This window comes from Onychostoma macrolepis, chromosome 06, assembly GCF_012432095.1.
Source record: "Onychostoma macrolepis isolate SWU-2019 chromosome 06, ASM1243209v1, whole genome shotgun sequence".
Taxonomy (NCBI): Eukaryota; Metazoa; Chordata; class Actinopteri; order Cypriniformes; family Cyprinidae; genus Onychostoma; species Onychostoma macrolepis.
In genome coordinates, this window is record NC_081160.1 from 384,433 (window position 1) to 407,618 (window position 23,186).

General features: G+C 40.5%; 3 protein-coding genes across 8 annotated transcripts in view; 1 reads left to right on the top strand and 2 right to left on the bottom strand.

Annotated features, from left to right (window-relative positions):
- LOC131541845 (endoplasmic reticulum resident protein 27) lies at window positions 1–9,609 on the bottom strand. 3 transcript variants are annotated; one of them, XM_058777821.1, is made up of 8 exons: window positions 7,484–7,566; window positions 4,656–4,794; window positions 3,930–4,018; window positions 2,651–2,788; window positions 2,429–2,545; window positions 1,522–1,647; window positions 145–342; window positions 1–60 (listed from the first exon to the last, which is right to left on the bottom strand). In XM_058777821.1, the coding sequence occupies exons 2-8, from the start codon at window positions 4,726–4,728 to the stop codon at window positions 19–21; spliced, it is 783 nt and encodes a 260-aa protein (XP_058633804.1). In that variant the 5' UTR covers window positions 4,729–4,794; window positions 7,484–7,566; the 3' UTR covers window positions 1–18. The 3 variants fall into 3 exon arrangements, with proteins under 3 accessions (XP_058633804.1, XP_058633806.1, XP_058633805.1); XM_058777823.1 differs by lacking the exon at window positions 7,484–7,566 and adding an exon at window positions 4,494–4,542 and having other exon boundaries at window positions 4,656–6,660; XM_058777822.1 differs by lacking the exons at window positions 4,656–4,794; window positions 7,484–7,566 and adding an exon at window positions 9,510–9,609.
- LOC131541846 (retinal cone rhodopsin-sensitive cGMP 3',5'-cyclic phosphodiesterase subunit gamma) lies at window positions 7,585–9,383 on the top strand. Its single transcript, XM_058777824.1, has 3 exons — window positions 7,585–7,678; window positions 8,382–8,535; window positions 8,618–9,383. Exons 2-3 carry the CDS (start codon window positions 8,394–8,396, stop codon window positions 8,692–8,694), a joined length of 219 nt encoding a protein of 72 aa, XP_058633807.1. The 5' UTR covers window positions 7,585–7,678; window positions 8,382–8,393; the 3' UTR covers window positions 8,695–9,383.
- A 580-nt stretch (window positions 9,610–10,189) lies between the features above and the next one.
- The window catches only part of rbfox2 (RNA binding fox-1 homolog 2), a 34,685-nt gene continuing 21,688 nt past the window's right edge, over window positions 10,190–23,186 (bottom strand). For 2 of the 4 annotated variants that reach the window (XM_058777816.1, XM_058777818.1), the window contains exons 6-12: window positions 19,313–19,400; window positions 19,160–19,216; window positions 17,857–18,013; window positions 16,694–16,736; window positions 14,681–14,772; window positions 12,492–12,579; window positions 10,190–12,417 (exon numbers count right to left, since the gene is read on the bottom strand). In XM_058777816.1, the coding sequence (XP_058633799.1) occupies window positions 12,373–12,417; window positions 12,492–12,579; window positions 14,681–14,772; window positions 16,694–16,736; window positions 17,857–18,013; window positions 19,160–19,216; window positions 19,313–19,400 (570 nt within the window). In that variant the 3' untranslated portion in view covers window positions 10,190–12,372. Of the gene's footprint in view, window positions 12,418–12,491; window positions 12,580–14,680; window positions 14,773–16,310; window positions 16,354–16,693; window positions 16,737–17,856; window positions 18,014–19,159; window positions 19,217–19,312; window positions 19,401–23,186 lie in introns of those variants that run through there. The other 2 variants (XM_058777817.1, XR_009271601.1) reach the window with 2 other exon arrangements.

Sequence of the window (23,186 nt, forward strand, 5' to 3'; positions counted from 1 at the left end):
ATGAGGAAGAGGATGGTGTTATAGTTCAGTCTTGTCTTCGGGTGTCTCCTCTTTCTGCTTCTGTTGGAAGGACAGTATGTCAGTACGTGGAAGTGTTGAGAGTGTTGATAACATCCAGCGCCGCTGACCTCATGCTGACCTCACCTGCAGTTCTCCATCCAGGAAGGAGTCACAGAAGTCCTGCACGCGCTCAGTAGTGATTTCTCCCGCCGGCATGAGCCACTTCTTGTCTAAGACGCCATCGTAAATGCCAATCCGTGGCAGATCACGTGACTTCAGGCCGAAGTATTCCAGCACGCGGGCGTTTGACTTCTCGCTTCCGTTCACCAGCACAAACAACATCTGCATTTCACAAAACACATTCAAGCATCTGCTCTAAAAACAGCTATGATTATATGCAGTTGTGGGAAGTCTTGGTTTAATTTGGACAGCTTATGAAAATGAGTGTTTTAAATTAAAAAAATATATATTTTGTGGCATATTCTTTTTTTGTAGTAGTTAAATAGTGCTGTTCATCACAATCCCTGCTGTAAAAAACAATAGAAATGATCAGAGAAGTTCTAATGGTTTCCACTAAAAATACCATCACAAACATTACAAACCATCAACGGTTAACCATTAATTTTCAGTAGCAGTGTTGCCAGGTTTGCCTGGATTTTGACTTCTTTTAAAATCTTTGCTGTTGGTTAATTTTTCCTGCGGTTTAAGGGTTATATTGAAATATTTGACCTTCTATCAATGATAAAACTGTGTGAGATTTTGAGTATTGTGAGGAAGGAGCCGTTGAACTCCTTTATGAAAACAGACTGTTTATGACTAAAACTTATGACTATGATTTTGTTGAAATTGTGTAATACACATACCAGTGACTGTAAATATGTATTTTAGGTATGGGAGTGCCATATGTTTTTGATTAGCCTATGAGCTGGTTTTGGCAACCCTGTTCTGTAGTGTGTTCTGGGTAATATTCCATTAGGATTTATTGGTTTTAACAAGCCACCAATAGAAGGCAACAAATTACCAGTAGAGATATGTAGGGACCATTACAGTTTCCATTAAAACCAATACATTTCCCATTATACCATTAAACCATTACAAATTCTATGAGGGTTTGTCATATTTTAGAGTTTCAGTTTATAGCAGTTTTATTAGATTTTGTGTAAATGTATGTGTGCAGTGCCAGATCAACATTAATCTGACTGTAAACTCCAATTACTTCACCTGATAATTGTCTTAAAGTGTACTGTATGTGAACAGTCAGTCACTTTAAATTAAAAAATATTGCCCAAATCAACCAAAACCATTAGCAGTCTCATACAGTCTGGAATATTTGTGTAAGTTCTGGAAGGGTTCTGGAAGCATGTGTGGGAATATTAGGGTCAGCGGAGCGCAGCGCTTGTGTAATCAGACTAAAAGCTCTTAATCCCATTAAAGAATGAAACGGTGAGAATTTACCCCATCATCCTCTTAATTAACACTTTCTCATCAGGTAAATGAGGTAAAATGACTCGTGTTTACTACCTTGCCAGCGTATTTTGGCGCGAGGTCTCTGAAAACCTGCTGCAGCGGGTCCGAGTGAGTGCGCCCTCTATCAGCCACCAGCAGCAGGTGCGTCTTCACCACAGACTGGAACAGGCCTGCTGCAGTCTGACACACACACACACACACACACACACACACACACACACACACACACGTTTACTTAGCTATCTAAATGGGGACTCTCCATAGGCGTAATGGTTTTTATACTGTACTTACTGTATGTGCTATTGTCCTACACCTAAACCTACCCCTTACAGGAGACTACAGGCATTTTTACAATTTCAAAAAAACTTTGCTTAATTTATTTTTAAACCCATTTTACAAATGAGGACGTCCCCAAAGGAAGGTTTTTGGAGATTTTGTCAGGTTTACCTCACTTTTGGGTACAAATTTGTTCCCAAAATATGGTTAAGTAGGTACACACACACTGCACAGGCGGATCAGAGGCGACTGCTGCAGCACAGAGCAGATGAGAACGCATTTACACAGAAATGTCAATAGCAGAAAGTTATTAAATTATATATTTGAAATGATAAATGTAAATATGAAATTTAAAAAATGAATGGAAAAAAATAATAAAAATGATAAATATACAACCTGTGACTACATTAGTCTGCCCCTGCTCATATCATTTATGTTTATTGTGTGCATTTAATTGAAAATAGTGTGGAAAAATATGCCCTGATTAATTCAACAGATTTCTACTGTATTTGATCATTTATAGATTTTAAAGTTCTTTTTTTTTTTTTTACTTTATCAAGCTATAGTTTTCCCTACAGGATATCACTCAGCGCTTGTCTTAATTGAAGTAGTTACAGCACAATTATTTCAATTATACAATAGAATTAAATATAATTAGACAGGAAGCTGTTTGTATGATCAGTACCGCTTGATTATATTCTGTGACGTAAAGAATGTTATTGATGGTCATGAAGCGTACGAGTCCATCGCCATCAATCTTCTTGGCCTCTGAGAGCTTCAGGTGTTCCTGATGAAGATCAGCCTGTAACACACACACACACACACACACACACACACACACACGTTCATCGTGTCGTGTATTCACCTCATGTATCTCAGGTGTGTCGTGAGGTTGCAGGTGTTTTACCTTTCTGAAGATGGAGATGGTGTCGGAGGCGATGCCATATTTGGCCCAAACTTCCTTTTCACTGCACAGAGCAACAGGAAGTTTGTCCATCTGTTTAACAGCAGCCATAAACTCTTTATATCCGCGAGCAGCTTCAGTCTGAGGGAAAGACAGCAGACCTTCATCACAGACATGATCACTGTTCATACATGAGCATCAGTCACTGTAGGATCGCTCCGAGAACTGCGCCCACATCTGTTTATGGAGCGCTGAAGGTGCCAATCCCACAATCCCAGAGACGCCCCAAACTTCCTGCTTCCTCCATTCCTCCTCCACATCTAGAGTTGGGCCAGAGGACACAGCATTCTGGGACATTTCCTGACACCAGCGGAGACTCAGCGGGGAATTTCAGCTCCTCACTTTGTCCAGACATATTTTTTACAGCAACTGATCACACACACACACACACACACGTTGGTATTTGTGGTTTACGGGGACTCTCCATAGGCGTAATGGTTTTTATACTGTACTTACTGTATGTGCTATTGTCCTACACCAACCCTACACCTAAACCTACCCCTTACAGGAGACTACAGGCATTTTTAGATTTTCAAAAAAACACCATTTAGTATGTTTTTTAAGCCTTTTGAATCACAGGCAGTGTCCTCATAAACCACCTTCATGTTGTAATACCTCTGTCATACCCATGTCATTAAACAAATTTGTCCTCGTAAACCATAAATACCAACCCACACACACACACACACACACACACACACACACACCACACACACACACACACCTCACACACACACACACACCTCACACACACACACACACACCTACACACACACACACACACCTCACACCTCACACACACACACCTCACACACACACACCTCACACACCTCACACACACACACCTCACACACACACCTCACACACACACACCTCACCTCACACACACACACACCTCACACACACACACACACCTCACACACACACACACACACCTCACACACACACACACACCTCACACACACACACACACCTCACACACACACACCTCACACACACACACACACCTCACACACACACACACCTCACACACACCTCACACCTCACACACACACACACACACACACTCACACACACACACACACCTCACACACACCTCACACACACACCTCACACACACACACACACACACACACCTCACACACACACACTCACACACACACACACACACACACACACACACACACACACACCTCACACACACACACACACACACACACACCTCAAAGAAGCCGATTACAGCCACTTCTACGGAGTCGATGAAGGCTTCGGCCGCAGGAACATCCTTCAGTCTGAGGACGGATCCGTTCTCTGCAGATCAACACAAACACATCAGCCTGACAGTGATGTGCATTGCAAAAAAAAATGCTTTTCTTACTTTGATTTTTTGTCTTGTTTCCAGCCAAAATATCTAAAAATTCTTAAATCAAGAAGGATTTTCTAGACAAGTAAAAATTGTCTTGTTTTCAGCAAAAACAATTCAAAATTAAGTCAGTTTTTGCTTGAGTAAGAAAAATAATCTGGTCTTCTGTTTGAATTAAGATAATTTTTCTTACCCCCTTGGCAGATATTTTTGCTTGTTTTAAGCGAAAGCTTACAAAATTTGGATAATTTTTTCAGAAAACAAGACTCAGTATCTCAAGTCATTTTACTTGTCAAGTGTTTAGACAAAATTGCAAAGTAAGAAAGAATTTTTTTGCAGTGCAGTAAATGTGACGTAGGCAGGAGATCTAATATAGAGTCAGACACATTTATACGAATCTCTCACAAATAAAAACCCAATAACCTCTGCAACAGCCATGAGCAGAGATGCTCGTCATTATTTCTTTAGTCATCTAACAAATAAAAACGTTTGTAAACAATCTTTATTAATTCATGTGTGTAAAGCATAGTATTTCTTCAAGAATAATTCTGACATTTAATGATGTTTGAAGTCATATCACCTTACCTTTATCATCTGCGGTCACACACACAACCAACAAACAGAACACAGCGAGAAACATCACGCGGACTCGAAACATGGACACACGCTGAGAAGAGAAGCAGAAGCCCAGGGGCTGTGTTCTTGTACGCCGAGGGTCCGTCCGCTGATTGGTGGACGTGTGTGAACCGGACAGGTGTGCGGACAAACACTGAGAGGTTACGTGTCACTCAACACACATATTTTTACTCAGATTATGAAGTGCTTCTTTTTTTATGGATTATAATAATGTGTGAAATCATGTCATTCTAAATGAAGACCGTGTTCAGTAGAGCATACAGTATTAGCTCATTTAGTTTGAGCATCAGTAACTCGGAGTTCATCGAAAACATGGATGTGTTTAATGCTGTGCATCAAATTATCATGGAATAAAATGTGCAAATGTGCTCAAAAAGCTATTATGCTGATCCAAAACAGATATAAACCCATGAAACAGGCGGTGTGTGTTTTGTTCAGTCTATCAGTAGAAGAACATCTGAACATGAACTTTCTCCAGCTCATATCACTTCTGTCATCCATCATTCATTAACATGATAAAGATGTGAAATTATCTTCACATAACTTCTGCCGTCACCTCAGGAAGGTCGTGTATGAGCTCCTTCAGTTAAACCGGTTCACGTCAGGATAGATTAAGAGTCTCTTCTCACCGCAGGATCCAAAGACTCAAGAATTAAAATAGAGTTAATGCTCAGCTCAGAGATTAAATCAACTGTTTTCATAGAGTTAGGCAACATTTAACCCAGAGGAAAGGTCAGAGGTTACAGCATCATCTTTGGTTTGATGTCCATTTCTATATTTGTCACAAAGATCAAGATAAAAGTCCAATGATGCTATCAGAATTATCATAAATATGAGTTTCATTATACACTCTCAGAAATAAAGGTACCTTTTCAAAAGTTACATGTTTGTACCTAAAGGGTGCATTTTGGTACCTTAAAGGTACATATTAGTACTTAAAGTGCACATATTTGAACCTAATAGATACAAAAGTGTACCTTTTGAAAAGGTACCGCCCCAATGACAGCTTTTGTGCCTTTATTTCTGAGAGTGTGGGAAATTGGACATGAACAGCCTCTTAAGTCATGTTCAGTATCGGGAAACTAATTTTGATATCTAATGAGTTGGACGTGCCATGAATTTAAAACATGGCAAATGAGAGAACTATCGCTGTTTGTTTTCCCTACAACTTATACATTGCTTTACAGTCACGTAGTCACAGATACAAACAGCCATTTGATGCATTGTGTGTATACAAAGCAAAAACAGTGACTGAAACTTCAGCATCTAGATGGTCGACGAATGGGACGCAACATTTACTCAAAATTGACCAAATATCTTCAATGCATTTTGGCTTTAATAAGATTTCACCAAGAAACGGGCAAGAATGAACCTGCCATCCTCTGCGAACCAAGCGTTTGAACACCGCAAACTCATAATTCTGACTTCAGAAGAGGGATGTGAAATCCTGATCGCACGTGAAAGCAGCATAAGACGAACTCTCATTCTGCACCTAAATCTGTTCTGCATACAGATCCTATTGAAAAACACGTTGCAGAGACAGATGTGTTTCAATACACACACACGAGAACATTCCAGTATATGTTAATGAGCAGACTGCTAATTAGGCTATACAATCCCCTAAATGACCGTCAGGACAGCCAATCAGGATTGTGGATTAGAGCTGATTCTTCTTTAATTAGTCAGGTTCAGCTATAACCGTATGTGTGGGATCAAGGCGATCAGGTGTGTGTTTATCAGAATATCAGCGGCGGGGTTTTTTAAGGAGCTCAGATCTAAAAACAGATGCGAACGGTGGATCATCTACACACTCACTCCGTGGACACCGTCAGAGAAGAGACTGATCTGAGATCAGGAACATCTCGTCGAGTCACAACACATCTGAAGCAATGAATGGGAATCACACTGCAAAAAATGATTTTCTTAGTACTTTGTCGTTTTCTAGCATAAATATCGAAACATTCTTGAATCTAGATGCATTTACTTGGCAAGTAAAATACTTAAAACAAGCAACAATATCTGCCAATGGGGCAAGAAAAATAATCTTCATTCAAAGGCTAAACAAGATGATTTTTTTTACCCCATTGGCAGATATTTTTGGCAAAAACTAACAATATTTTGATTATTTTTTCAGAAAACCAGACATAATATCTTAAGTCATTTTACTTGTAAAATAAATGCATCTTGATTCAAGAATTTTTAGATATTTATACTAGAAAACAAGACAAAAATGCTTAGTAAGAAAATCATTTTTTTGCAGTGTATAGTTAGACAAACTGCAACGAAAAGATAATTTTGGTTTATTTTTAGATTTAGAATAAATTAATTTAAAGTTCATTTATAGTTATTTGGTAAAGAATTTAGGTTAGACATTATTTTTAATTGTCGTTGTTACAGTGTAATTATACATTTAAGCACCGAGTAATATTTATTAACTACATGTACTTACTATATGGTTAGGATTTGGCTTGCATGCATCATTTATTGTTATTGTTAACTATGGTTTATCACAATAGTACGATTATGTAACATGTGTAACAAAGACACCATATAATAAAGTGTTACCAGAATTTAATATCAAAAATAAAAAGATCACGCTAAGAATAATGAAATGATATATTAATCAACTCATTAACCTAAACGAGCATGAAAATACAGCCTGTCTGTGGTATTTGAACACACATCCATCATATTTCAGCACGGTGTGTGTGTTCATGTGTAATGACATAAACAGACGTGTTCATAAACTACGAGTGTGTCCACACGCGTGTCCTCACCGACACACAAAGCCTGAAGAGCTTAAAATACTCCAGGTGTCTCTCCAGATCCCTCCATCTGCTTCTGTGGGAGGAGCAGGAGATTAGAGGAGCGCTATAAAAGCGTCCGGCAGACACACTGGACACGAGCTGACCCGAGACACAGCGAAGGAGAGAAGCCCAGAGAACCAGCAGAACCAGCAACTCCAGAACACGGTAAGAGATTCACCGCACCTGAGACAGAAACACAGTCAGGTAACGGACGCCTACTACGCTCTTAAGAATAAAAGGTGCTTCACGATGCCACAGAAGAACCTTTAACATCTGAAGAAGCTTTCTGTTTCTTTGTGGCGAAAGAAAGATCTTTGACTGAAAAATGGTTCTTCTGTGGCATCGCTGTGAAGCAGTGTACAGTATTCTCATTAGTTAATAGATCTACTGAGAGAAGGAAACTCTTGAGAGGAGAAACCACAAAACAGACAGACGTTCAGTGGACTGATAAAGAGCAATGACATTCATTTAAACATGAAATAAACACTCTCTACAGTCACAGATTACAGCCTCAAACCCAAAATCAGACTGACTTCGGCATTTCTTCAGATGAAGCTGAACTGTGCAGTAGATATTCTACACATTTAGGCAAAAACAGACTGAAAACAGCAGCTCTGACACATTTTTCTGCCAGATTGCGAGCGCTGGGCATCTCCTCGACGAGATTATGTAAAGAGCTTATTATTCACACTGTCTGTATATACCACAAGGCCAATAGATGTTGGTAAATAAACACTCATTGTGTAACCAGCAGATTAGGATTAACAAAATCCCAAAATGAGAAGATTAACAGCTTGAGGACATGAGTAAAGAGCGAGAATCTAACACCGAGGTTTTAAAGCAAACGCACGTTGTGTTTGTGTTTTAGCAAGCGCTAGGAATGGACGCCCCAGCACCTGTGGAGAAGAGAGGACCACCGAAGTTCAAGCAGAGGACCACTCGCACCTTCAAGAGCAAGGCTCCCAAACCCGGACAGAAAGGCTTCGGAGACGACATCCCTGGAATGGAGGGTCTCGGCACAGGTACATGACCGGCCACGAGAGCTTCTGGTCAGTTCAGTATATTTAATGATCCTGACAACTTACTTTCTCTGGTTTTTAACAGACATCACTGTGGTCTGCCCCTGGGAAGCATTCGGTGACATGGAGCTTAGTGATCTGGCAAAATTTGGGATCGTGTAGCACCTCCTGCTCTCTTCCCGAGACCCTCGATCAGCCAGCATTACTGAGAATCACTAGTTTATAGACTCTCAGCCCGCCACACAGAGGATGGGACGTCAGGCAATAAGGAGCGTCTCAGACCTGGAGACCTCAGCAGGAGGAATCCACCTCACAGTCTCTAATGTCGTAGCAAAATACAGAACTATATACAAATCAACTTTACTTTTTTTGAACTGTAAATATGATTTTGTTTGTGTCTGAATCAGTTCATCATGGTTGATTAAAAACCATTGATTTGGCAGTAAATAAAAATGTATTTTCCCATAAATCTGTGTGATGACAACTTTCTCTTTCAAAACCTGTAGATGGGGTGCATTATAAAAAGGTTTCACTTCATACACTCTCAGGAACGTCCGTAAATAAAAAGGGTTTTCGTAAATATCCACTGGCACCAATTCACATAAAATACAATCTAGGTATATCAAGGTAAAAATTCCAATAAGAACATTTTTAAATGGTTTAAGTTACCAAAAAATTAACCATGGCTTTATTGTAGTAGGCTAACCTTTTTTTTGGGGGCGTATTGATTACCATTTGTATAAATCACAATTTATTAGTAGCCTATAGGTGACATGTAGTCAGAAAAATAATAAAACTGTACTTAAAAACAACCGTTCCAGCACTAAATTAACCATGGTTAAACCAAAAAAATAAATAAATAAATAAAAATAAAAATCAGGATTACAATGGTTAAACCATGGTAACCACAAATCAACCATGTTTTGGCTACTCCAACCATAGTTTAATCATGGTAAATGTAGTAAAACCAGCATTACCGCGTCCCTTTTTCACTTCCGTCGGCTCCGTGCGCGTCTTTAACGTAAAGCGCGACCTCCGGGATTTGCGCATGCGCGGAAACAGACCGCCTGCAGCGCGCGCTCGACGAACGGCGGGACAATTTTTGAGGTGAGGAACTTTTACTTCACAACATTTATTTTAAACGAAAATTCGATAAAATAACACGAGCATAATGATGTTGGAATTAATTACTGGCGAAAGGAAGAAATACAACTGGATATATAGCTAAATATGCTAAATGCAAGAAAAATGCTAATATAAGAGCATCTTTCTACAAGAAGCCCAGAGAAAACGGCCATCTCTCTCTAACACGACGCAAAAACAGAGGACAGTCGACGATTGGAAGATGTTAAGATACTGAAGGTAATAAACCATTAGCTTAGTTTGCATAAATGTAGAAACATTGAGATTTAAACGAGCATTATGCCATTATTTACAGTTTCCCATTAAAGATCTTCCTGCTGCCACTTCCATTCATATAAGACCCCTTTACATCAAGATGAGCATCTCAAAGACCACAAATACAACCTCAAATAATTTTAGGTGAATATTTCTTCTAAACCTTTAATAATATTCACCTAAAATTATTTAATGACTGACTTTACATATCCATCAACAATATTAATGCACAGTCTACTGAAATCAAAGACTCATCGAGTGATTGTTTAAAAAAAACAGTTTATATGGACATTCAGATACAAATTACATCACAAATGGAATCAGAATATGTAGAGAGAAAGAGTTCAACTCAAAAACACGGTTACACTGTAAACCAAAGGAGAGTATGTGGAACAGGTATCATATTCATAAGGTGCGAGAATGGAGAATAAAAGAGACGCCATCTTTAATCCTTTACTGCACGAATGGAGGGATTTCAACCTTCTCACTCCATCATCAGAAGACGAGCGTCACGCAAGAAATCCGTCTCATCATAGCAAAGAACTCATTTATCAGCAACGGCACCGACAGTGCGGCTGCTGCAGGAGAAACGAACGAAGGACAAAGAAAAAGAAAGAAAGAAAGAATCCAGCAAATCTGCCACATCTTTTCCAAAAGCATCTTTAAAAGCCAGAAGTTCAGAATTTAGGAGCCGAGATCATTTTAATCTCTTATAATACTGTGGAAAGTGTATGCATAGACTGCAAGTACCATTTAAACAAACAAAAAAGTAAAATAAACTAAAATAAAGCTCTCTTGGTTTAGTGTTCAGACTGTGGTCAGTTTTTCATTAGGCCAGTATCTTAGTGTCCCTCATCCACACAAAAAAGTTGAGGCGAAATTACTTTCCAAACTCTAAAATGGCTAAATGTTTTCAGTCCTGGACCAGGATACGGTTACACCTAGAATCTACCGAAACGCATGATGTCCTGCAAAAAAACAAAACAAAAAAAAAACATGAAATGTAGGTGTGTTTTCACAGATAAGGAAACCGGTCTTGGATTGCAGGAGGAGGAAACCGCAATCCATGTCCAGCAATTTTGAAATAATTAACGAGCCACTTCAAACAATATCAAAAACCTATAGATACAAAAAAAAAAAATTAAAATTAAACCAAACAATAGAATTACAAATACGTTTACACACAAATCAAGAATGTGCTTGACTTTTCTTTGGAACCAAAAATTAAAAAAAAGCAAAATACCAATATACCGAAGGGAAGAGAGGACACACTCTGCAAGAAAGACAAAAAATACTATGCATTTCTCCTTTAAAAATCGACAAACGTTTTTTTTATCCACTTTTCTGAAATTTGGGCTGAAAGTTGCATATTTTACAAAACTACGCTAATAAAAGAGCTTGTCGATATTCCACAAGAAGGGCTCTTTGATCCCAAAATCTGAAGGAAAAAAGTTGTAAATATTTCTTAGCATAATTTAAATACTTGCTATAGTCATTATGCCGGCGTTTGGCGTCTTTCTGTGAATCAGTGTGGGTTCAGATGTCCTGCCCTTCATCAAAGCCAACAAACAACAACCATGAGAAACTAATGACGATAATAATAATTAATAATAATAATAATAACAATAATAATGTTTGGTAAAATTTTGTGTCTATTCTAGTTTACTTGCATATAATGACTATTTAATTTTAAAGGTACGCCTCTTGAAAATGGTCTGAACGGAGGTACTGTTTAAAGAACACAAAGCTTTCATCAAGACGGATTATTATGACACGTCGTCCCGTACTTCAGTGGTCTGTAACAGCTGTTGGAGTTGCCTTTCATCCATGATCTCTCCAGAGAGAGGAAGACCATGACGGTAGTCTCTCATCACGTCGCTGTATTTGGGATAATAGCATCGTCCTCCCTTACAGAGCTGATGGGATCCAGCGATTTCAAGACGATCCTTAAAACGGAGACAAGAGCGGTCCGGACGAATGTCTATATTTCTTAAAGAATATCGATAATTATTGTAGTGTGAGACAGTGAAGGGTGACGTAATTTGTTCACTGCAGTCCTGACGCTCTGTGCACATGTAGTTCGATGGCCACTAGAGGCAGTCTAGAGCCGTTACTGCATGCATATGTGCAGAGAGACGAGCCAAAGGAAGAAATGATTTGCGCTTCTCAGTCAAGCAGTTTCAGTCAGAGATCTGTTACTATTTAGTGTTCAACGTTGTCAGGTTTCCTTTAAAAAAAAACAACAAAAAAAAAAAAAAAAAATCCACCTTCCTCGATGTATTGATTTATAGTTGCATTCCTTATTCAAAGTTCGTTCGTAACAGACGCGCTTTTTTTTTTTTCTTTTTTGTCCAAAAGTGTGATTGGATTTTTCCCTCCGAGGTCAGCAGCTGTTGGTGAAGTATCAGAGAGACAGCAAATCTGGAAGTGTGTTAAAGGTGTTTAATACGGCGAGAACCGGCTGTATCCTCCTCTGTAGAGAGTGGCCTGTGAGAGAGAGGTTTGGTTAGAAAGCGTTCGAGGATCTGAGAGCGTGACGGACAGACGGAGGCCAAGCTTACCATCGCGCCGACTCCATACGCTGCCGCCGCCGCCGCCGGAGACGCTAGCGCAGCCGCATACGGATCTGCCGCGTACACACGACCGTAGCTGTGAAACACAGAGAAAACAACGACTACGGCTCAGAATCAGCAGCACAGAGAGGCAGAAGTGGACATCTGTTGCCAACTAATTTTCAGAGAAAGTTGCTAAAGGAAGGTTGATTTGTTGCTAAGAGACGTTGTGACATCATTACACGATGCAACATTGTGTCACTGCATCAAATCTTGGCAAAAAATATATTTTATATATGCTAATTTAGATTTGTTTGTAAAATAATATAAATGCATAATATAATATTAAAATTAGCGCTGTCAAACGATTAATCACATCCAAAATAAAAGTTTGTGTTTACATAATGTGTGACCCTGGACGACAAAACCAGTCTTAAGCAAATTAAAGTAAAGTACATTTTTCGAAATTGATATTTATACATCTGAAAGCTGAATAAATAATCTTTCCATTGATGTATGGTTTGTTAGGATAGGATCATATTTGATACAACTATTTGAAACTCTGGGGAAAAAAATCGAAATATTTAGAAAATCTCCTTTAAAGTTGTCCAAATGAAGTTCTTAGCAATGCATATTACTAATCAAAAATTAGGTTTTAATATATTTACGGTAAGAAATTTACAAAATATCTTCATGGAACATGATCTTTACTTAATATCCTAATGATTTTTGGCATAAAAGAAAAATGGATAATTTTGACCCATACAATGTATTGTTGGCTATTGCTACAAATATAGCTGTGCTGCTTATGACTGCTTCTGTGCTGCAGGGTCACAATAAATATACACAGTACAAACACATATATATATGTATATATAAATACACACACGGCATATATTTTGAAAATATTTACATGTATATATTTATATTCATATCAATTATATCATATAAATATTTAATATATAAATTTAATATTTTTCTTAAATATATACATGCGTGTAATTTAAATAATTTTTGAAAACTTACACATTTTTGAACGATTACAATTTAAGTTAAACTAGTAAAACGACATTCTGAACGGTTATAGTTTAAGCAGTGTATTGGTAGTTAGTTAGTGTGCCACACTAAGAAAAGTCTGTAAAATAGCGCACAATCTACTATGTTAATATGAAGGAATTTTCTGTATTGATTTTTCCACAGGTTTTTTTTACCTGCATTTTTAATTACGTTGCATTGTATTTAGTGTTTTCGGGTTACAGCAGATAATGGATAACGGATAATGTCCTTTTCCATTTTTCTTACAGTGTACTAACTGATCAACAATCGCAGGTACAAGCTACTAACAAAGTGCATCATAAATGAACAATTACTACTAAATTATTATTATTATTAAACCATTGCAAATAGCAGCTAACTTCACGTGATGCGAGTACTACTAGGCATCTTTGCTTTTCTCTCTGTGTGTAATTTAAATGATAAATGTTCCATTTACTTATCAAAAGCTGCTAAAAGTTGCTAAATAAATGTTAAAAATAGCTAAATTTGTTGCTAGGTGCCTTTAAGGAAGAAAAAGTTGCTTTGGTAGTAAATTTAGCAACAAAATTGTCTTGATCTGTCCCCTCCCAATATTCTTGATGTGTGACATTAAAAGTTACATTTTTAGGCTGCTCATTGGTCTGACAGCACTCCTCAATGTCTAAACGATTGAGATGGCCAATCAAATCCAACAAAATGAGCAATTTTATCAGGCTCCTATATTTATGTTCAGTTATTTCACTTTAATTGCATAGAAAAGGACCTATACATTGACCATAAAGTGAAATTACTGAACCCACACATTGATAAAAAAAAATCTAATTTTAGATGAAAATTTCAGATGGCACTTAGAGGCTTTTTTCACTGATACTCATGTTATTTTGTATTGAATAATAGTAATATTTTGCTCGATGCGCCCTCTTGTGGCCTCAGGAGAGAAGCCAAAAGCTCTTTTTCACCCTAACTGAAATGATGCATTTTAAATTTGAATATTGATAATATTTAAGTGCAAAATTCAAATTTAGATTGAGCCATTTTGACAGCCCTACTACACTCCAAGTGTTCAAGATGACTTCAAATACTCATCCGAGAGAGAGAGAGAGGTTGAACAGGGCTTGGAAACAGCTGCTGCGCTGACCATGCATTGACCGTCTCTGGCTCACCTGTCGCTGTAAGCCGCTGCCGCCGCCGCCGCCGCCGCTGTCGGACTCGCTACCGCCGCCGGCTGAGTGTAGCGATACGCGGTATAGCCGCTCTACGAAGACAAAAACACATGCGTTCAAAATACGCCCCGGTACACGAGGCAGGTGAAGTGGTGAGTTAGCAGGGAAAAAAGGACATGAAAACGTTCAAGAAAAGCAAACCTAAAGTCCATTAACAAGCAATCTGCCACTGATGTTCAGTCAAACATAAACCGCATTCGGAGAACCGTACGCAGGTCTGTTACGCACTGTGAATCTTCCTCAGTGGCAAACAATGCACAATTCATGGAACAAGAGGAGTGGTTTCTCTAATGATTAAGAATCGATGGTTTGTTTGTCAAAGAGGGAGACACAAGCAGAAATGGGGATCGTGAGTGCATTAGCGTCAGTGTCATCGTCACCCCAAACGCACAGCTACACACAACCAGGGTGATCAAACCGATTACTGGTGCCATATTCAGACAGACAGACAGATAGTGAGATTAGGAGAACATCCACACAATCACACAGACAGCATGCACCCCAAACTCAGGACAATTACAAGCCATTCTCTCCTCAGCATTCTACCCTACGGCCAATCAGAGAAACTCTCCCACGATCCCTCGCACTCCTGCTAGAGCGCAGCCGCCGAGGGAGGCAAGACAGAGAGAGAGAGAGAGAGAGATGGGCTGAGGGGACAGGAGAGAAGCAGGGGACATGAAAATCAAGGTAAACTGAGTAGAGCGAATCAGTGATGAAAGCAGAGGAGAGAGAAGAGAACAGAGAGAGAGAGAGAGAGAGAGAGAGATCTACGAGCGAATTAAGTGTGATTGCATGCCAACACAGATCGAGTTAACATGCCGCAGAGAGAGAGAGAGAGAGACAGGGACTCTGGGAAGGGGACAGAATCAGATCCAGTCTGACAAACCCAAAACATCCAGAGTCCTTAAAACTATCGTCTCAACAAAAACCTGCAGGAAGTCATTCGCTTGAAAAACAGCGCCAGACAATTATTTACATTCTCAGAATTGTAAATAATCTACCGCTGAGGGCTGGGCGGCACGGCGCTCGGGATCGAGCGAGCATTTTATTTTATCTTTTTTTTTTAAGAAACACGGAGTAATGCAAAAACAAACAAGAGGAAAAACTCAGATGGAAATGTTTTAACGTCAAATCAACATTCGTACGATTCAATGGATGTCACGGGTGTTTGTTATCTGTGGCTCATCTGATCAAAATATCGGAGTAATCTGAAAAACCTGCCACATGATCATATAAACCATTTCATCCTGACGATATGCAGCTAAAATGAGCGGGTTTGCAGTCGTACCGTCCAGCCCTACTACCGCTGTTTTTTGGTATTTTCCCTAAGAGTCGCCGCTTCTGTGACGTTTGATGCCGCTGCCAAATTTTTCATGTGCTCTGAATCGTTTAGAAAGGAAATGTGCAGAATTCAAGCAGAATTTCTTTCTTTCTTTCTCCCCCTTCCAGCCCTCACTCCTGTCAGATTACTGTGAGTTAGTAGGGAAACAGAGACAGCAATCTCACACGATCAATATCAAACAGATGTATTAATCAGAAGGAGATGCACACTATCCGTCTGTGAGCCTACCTGAGGCATTCTGCTACTAACCAGAGTGTCCTGAAACACTATTCTACAGAGAAAACAGAAAAAGCTATCGTCAACCTGGACACACACACACACACACACACGTCCAAACACTGAGACACACACACACACACACACACACTCGTGCACACACAGAGCCGTCCGAATCTGTTGATGAGAAACAAATCAAGTGATTCGTCCGATTCTATTCGACTGATTCAGTTGCATCACACTAACATAATGAACAGGATTCATGATTTTAAAGCATGTCTTATTCAGAACGAAACGGCTCTGCGTGGCTACAGTTTTCACACGGTAAAGCACTCGGAAAGAGAGAAGGAAAGAGAGAGGAAGTCAAACCAAGAGACAGGAAGTGTCATACTTACATACAGTTCTGTAGCTCCATAAAACCCATCCTGGTACACCACACTGAGAGACAGAAAAACAATGACAGCAAAAAGAAAAGAAAGAAAGAAGGAAGATGGAGGAGCAAGAAACATAAGATTGAAAAAAATAAATAAAATGGGCAGGGCGCCACCATGTGGCCATCGAAGGGACAAAATAATAAGGAGATGGCAGGACAGATGAAGACCACGAAAAAGAGAAAGTGAAAACATTAATTCACACACATGCAGTGCACTTGGTCATAAAACAGGAAAAAATGCCACTTTGATCCCGTTGAGTCTTTACACTACATTAAATAAATGGGTCACGCTTTGGGGGAAAGTGGCATTTTTTTGTAATTTGCATGTTTACATCAGCTGGTCTGATTTTGTGAGCACTACAGCAGAAGCAGCACACGGTCATGCAGCATGCAGAACACTAGAGGAACTCCAATCTGCTGCATCTGTGTGTGTGTGTGTGTGTGTGTGTGTGTGAGTGCGTGTGTGCATGAGGTGTGCATGAGAGTGAGTGTGTGCATGTGTGAGAGTGCGTGTGCACACGTGTGAGTGTGTGTGCGAGTGTGTGAGTGTGTGCGCGTGTGTATGTGCGTGCATGTGTGAGTGAGCGTGTGTGTGCGTGAGTGTGTGTGAGTGTGTGTGTATGTGTGTGTGTGTGTGTGTGAGTGTGTGAGTGAGTGCGTGTGTGAGTGAGTGAGTGTGTGTGTATGTGTGTGTGGGGGTGTGTTTTTGTGAAAAGTCAGGACATAGATGTGTATAATGACGAGGGTATGACAGGTATTACAAGGTGAAGGTGACTTTTCAGGACATTACTCCATGTCCCCACTTTTCAAAACGCTTATAAATCACACAGAATGGAGTGTATTGAAAATCTGAAATAGCAGAAAGTCTCCTGTAAGGGGTAGGTTTAGGTGTAGGGTTGGTGTAGGACAATAGCACATACAGTAAGTACAGTATAAAAACCATTACGCCTATGGAGAGTCCCCACTTTTCACAAAAACGTGTGTGTGCGAGTGTGAGTGTGTGTGTGTGTGTGTGAGTGTGTGTATGTGTGTGTGTGCGCGAGTGTGAGTGTGTGTATGTGTGTGTGTGCGCGAGTGTGAGTGTGTGTATGTGTGTGTGTGCGCGAGTGTGAGTGTGTGTGTTACCCCGGGTAGGCCTGTATGGTGGGCTGAGGAACCGCGGCGCGCACTGCTCCGTAGACGGGCCGGCCTCGACCCCGCAGGTGATGCGCTCCTCTGAAGGTTGCGGCGGTGGATGCGGCGGCTGCTGCGGCGGCGGTGGTGGGATACGGAAACCCTGGAACTACAGCGAGTCACATGATCGTTCAGAAATCACTCTCGTATGCAGTGAGGCCCGTTCACACAAGAACAATAACTATAAAGCTCTAAAAATTGCTGTAAATTTGAGAGAAAAGGCAACAATAACGATCTAGAAGAACAATATCATGGGGATTTCATTACAATCTTTCCAGCTGATGACTAATAAAACACAGAGCTAATCAGAATTCATTAGTATTTAACCCTTTAACTGCCACTCACATTTTTGAACAGACAAGAAAGTGCACTAACATTTACGAAAACATTTTGTAATATGATTTCGATGTGCCTTTTCCATGGTAATGCAAAGTCTGGTTTTAGTAAGTCTGTTTTCACAGGATGAATTTTGAGAAGCTTTCAATTGATATTTATGATAATAATTTACAATGATTGGGAAAAAGGCAATGAAGAAAGAGTTTGTGACAAAGGGCAGAACTCCCTGTTATGATGTAGATTTGTGAAGTGCAGTCTTGTCATAAATTGGTGTGTGCCTTAGACCTGTCCAGCGGTATATAGTTTGTCATGATTATATTAGGATTTATTTGTAATATAGTGAAGTAAACTTGGGCGTCCCTCTGAGGGAATAAATGTAATCATGCACCATCATTAGAAAGAAAATATCCCACCTTGTCAATGAACAACAACAGCAAAAAATAATGATGATGATAGTAATAAAAATAATTCATTAAATCGCAATCAAGGTAAAATGTTCAATTAATCAAGATTTAGATTTTAGGTCATATCGTCCAGCCCTAATTTGAAATGTAGCTTACTGAGGACATCTGCTGGTTAAAGGCGTGCAAACTCGATGACGACTGAAAAAAATAATTGAGCTCATCTTCAAAAGCAAAACAAATTCTCCCAGCTCCTCTCGTCTCGTTCTGCGCCCAAAAGCATAGTTTTTTCCTTTGGTGTTTATGCAAAATGTAAAGCAGCAGCAGGTCATCCACACACTTTCCTTACTTTTAAACCGCAGCGCGCAAGCTTAGATTAAACAGGCGTACCGCTGACTGGTTATAGCGTTATAGCTACCGTTCTTGGTGTGAACGGCCTTTAAAGTGTTGTTTACGCTGCATGTCATCTCAAAACGTTCATTTAACAGGAAAGTGGAAATATCAGCTCAGCGTCTCACCTGCGTACAGCTCCGGGCCGTACATCGCACCCATCATAGGACTCAATTTCCACCCAGCTGAAGCCAAACAGAGAGAAGAGCCTCAGATTAGCTGTCTGGACTCATCGCTAACACCTGAAGAAAACCCTGAAAACTGTGGAGAGCTGGTTTTACCGTAGGGCAGCGTGCTGAGGCCTTCTCCGTTAGCATACGGGCTAACCAGCTTCTTATTGGTCATCACTCGAGCCGTAGCGTTGTTGACCTGTTCATCAGAGAGAGAACGAGCATCTGATCAGAGACCAAGAAAACACGGCGCTGGTGCATTCAATCTAGAGCTGTTCTTATCCAAACGCCTGCAGTAAACATCATTCGATTGCTGAGATTACGTCATTAATATGTAGTGAAGTTCACAAATCACCCAAATGTCAAAATTAAGACCATTCGATTATCAATTCTTTGAAGTATATTTACAGCTACAACAGAAATTGTGGACTCATTGATATTCCCTTATATTGCTTCATGCATCATAAAAAACTCCCACTGATTTTCAAACATTCAACACAAAAACCCAGAAATCAAGGCGTAAAAGCAAACGAAAAACAGGGCATTCCATTGCTAAAATGGAGGAGAGAGATAAATAGAGAGAAACAAAGAGATCACACATGACGAAATCAATACACTGTGCACAGCTCTTAGCAAAATCACATTCAGCCAATTACAGTTCATTAACCAGAAATGAGCATATCAGCCAATCAGCAAGCATCAGATGCAGCCTATGGACCAATCCAAATACTCTGCAGCCTAATCCCGCCCCCTCGTGAAAAAAAAACACATCATACCGAGAAAGGAGGAGGGGGGGGATGTTCAGAAACAGAGGGATGCAGGAAAGAAAAAAAAGAGCCAGTCGACATTCAATGAAACCACAAAAACAGGGGAAGAAAAGAGGGAGACAGACAGAGAGAGAGAGAGAGAACAATCCACCCAATCAGAAACGTCAAACTCAAAAAGCCATCCAAGTTTGTCATGAACAAGTACACTAAAGTGCGTCAAATGAAAGGAAGCCTGTGATTGGTTGTTGTCAGACCTTGTGAGGAGTGACGGAGTTTATGGGTGAGAGAGAAAGAGAGAGAGAGATGCATATGCTACATGTCACAATAAATGAAATCATGAAGACGGAAAACACCGGCAGGCATCAACACTGTTCTCTCACACGCTGAAGACCAATATGCAAACACCATCACACACACGCACACACACACACGCACGCACGCACACACACACACACACAGTCCAAAACCAAAGACCAAAACAAGCTTGAGTCGCTCATCCTCACATGAATATAAGGGCAGAAATATCGTCTGAGGAACAATTTCGATGTGTGTGTGTATTTAGGGGCGTTTTTGGCTCATAGGCTGTGCAATAATCAGCAGATATCTGGGCCTGAACTGATGGAAGCATGATGATGATGATGATGATGATGATGATAGAGTGATTAAAACAATCACAAATGAAATGAAAGATGCGTGTTAGGACCGGGCGCCATGACCGTGTGAAGCGTGTCAATCGGTAGAGAGCGTACTGCGGTGGATCTGAACAAACCCAACACAAAACAGTATCGTGCTGTGTAACTCCGATGCGGTTTGAAAAGCCAAAAGAACCCAATTAACACTATATGACCTCCTGGTAATGAATTTTTATGATGACTTAATGCAACCGCACAGTGAGAGTCTAATTTAGAGGACTGTGTGGACCAAAGCCCTCCGAGATGAACTGGACCAGAGTCGGTCAGCGTCTGACCTCACTCACGCAGGGTCTTTCATTCTGCTAGAACAGCTTCACTAGATCTTGGACATGGATGCAGGATTTGATCCCATTCAGACTGAAGAGCATCAGTGAAATCAGACGCTGATGTTCAGATCATTGCTGGAGCTCCGGTTGAGCCTGAAGGCGTTCAGAGTTGGGTTGCACCAGCTGTTGTAGCAAATGCAAGAATAATGGCATGAAAATATTAGGATATTAACATCAGGATTTTCTGTAATGCTGCTTTGAAACAATTTGCATTGTGAAAAGCACTATACAACTATAAATAACATGAACATGGAGGCGGCGCATAGTTTAGATTGGGTTCGTGTTGAAGAGCCACTAAAAAGGTGTTCTCTCTCTTAAAATGTACATCAACATCCTCATATACATCTGAAGGACTGACGTTTGTAGGTAAAATATAAGATTACTGAATCTGCCATTTTATTCCAATTATTACTTGCCAGATGCTACTGTAAATATTTAGTGGTTGTGTTTCAGCTAAGTGTGCAACGCAGTGTGCAAGTTGTAACTTTACGTTGTAACTAGGATACATTGTAACTTGTGCACAGCTGGTGCATCCGGCCCCGTTCTGATCACATCATGTGAAGCGGTTAATCTGTTAAAAGATCTGATTTTTTGATGAAAAGAGAGGAAAGTTCACAGGCACATGCTTATTAAACAACATACACCTCATTGAATTTCCAGGACAAAATAACCTGTGTTATAAACAATACATACGGTTAGCGTGATGCGAGACTCTGGTCATGACGCCCAGCCCTAACGAGAGCTCATCAGAACCACAGGAGAGAGAAACAGATGATGGATGGATGATGTGGAGGAGAAGAGAGATGGAGGGGTTTAGTGTGACGGTCTCGTCAGCCGTGTCAGTGCGTGGGAAAGTGTTAATGATCATGAGAGCGATGGAGAAAGGAGGAGCAATGGCGAGCGCCGGGGAGGGAATATCATTTCTGTCAGTATCTGTGGTCCTTAGCGACTATAATAGACATGATGATGATTTCATAAAGCTCTTTCCCCCATGCCTCTGATGAACAGTGTATCAGAACAGACCTCAGGGAGGAGATGCGACTGCGCTAGCCGCGAACAGACGGAGGATGCGTTCGGCCAAACTTCGCAACGAGGACGAGGGCTGCCGTCGTCTCCGCGAGGGCTCTAACGCATCTCTGTTCCCTCCGAAAATAACAAGCTAATCAGTGCAAAAGAGCGAAAGACCACAGTTTGTAAAGCTGGGGAGGGCTGAGTTTAGATCTCAGGGGTTTGAGTTGGTGGGATTGATCAGGGATGAAGCCGTACATACACAAACTTACCATGAGCCAGGAAACGGCGTGACGACACGCGAGCAGTTACCGTGGAGACTGACAACAACAACAACAACACACAGAAATCGTCAAGGGAACAGAAAGGAAAAGGAGAAAATAAACAAGAAGAGAAAAACAAACCCAAGAGAAACCAACAAAACAATGCCAAGAATGAGTGAACAACCAGAGAGGAGGAGAGGAAAGAAAAACAAAAGCAACGTCCAGAGAGGAACTCAAAGTCAGAGAGAGGGGAAGTTCTGAGGCAGACATTCACACACAACAACAACAACAACAAGACAATCTTCAGGTGATCAAATCTGTCTGTAGGAGCGCTAAAGAGCAGCCGCATTCATCTGTGTCATAGAGGAGGAGGAGAAAGGGACGAATGATTAGAGGAACTCAACACACACTCACACACACACACACACACTCACTCGTAGAACTGATGGGAGTGGAAATGCAGCACTGCGACCGAGTCAAAGCTGGAGCTACGGGCCAAAGGAGAAGCGAGTGGACATGGACGTACGTCTACAGAGCAGTTAGTGAGGCTAACATGCCGAGCTAATGACATCACTCAGGGGAGGGGCCTAGACAGTGACATCAGAGGCGTCAAAAATAGACACAGGGACAGGAAGTGATGCAACGGACAGGAAACACAGTGAGAGTGCAGAGCTGGACAGACAGACTGGCCAGAGAGAGAGAGAGAGAGAGAGAGAGAGAGAGAGATGAGTGAAGAGCTTGATGATTGCGCATCGCTCTCTCCACAAATCTGCTCTCCAGAAAACAAACAAACAAACATTAGGGTGTCATTTACATACAACATAATAATATCATGGCAGATAATTCAACTTCTGTTCAAATTATTCAAATCAAAGGAATCTGACAGTGAAAACAGTGGCATTCAAAAAGCAAACAAATTAAACTGATTT

Coding starts and splice junctions, on each gene's coding strand:
- LOC131541846 (XM_058777824.1), top strand. CDS start 8,394: ATGGACGCCCCAGCACCTGTGGAGAAGAGAGGACCACCGAAGTTCAAG. Junction 8,536..8,617: donor AATGGAGGGTCTCGGCACAG/GTACATGACCGG, acceptor GGTTTTTAACAG/ACATCACTGTGGTCTGCCCC.
- LOC131541845 (XM_058777822.1), bottom strand. CDS start 9,582: ATGCGCAAATCCCGGAGGTCGCGCTTTACGTTAAAGACGCGCACGGAG. Junction 1,648..2,428: donor TCACAGAATATAATCAAGCG/GTACTGATCATA, acceptor TGTGTGTGTCAG/ACTGCAGCAGGCCTGTTCCA. Junction 61..144: donor TCCTGGATGGAGAACTGCAG/GTGAGGTCAGCA, acceptor TCCTTCCAACAG/AAGCAGAAAGAGGAGACACC.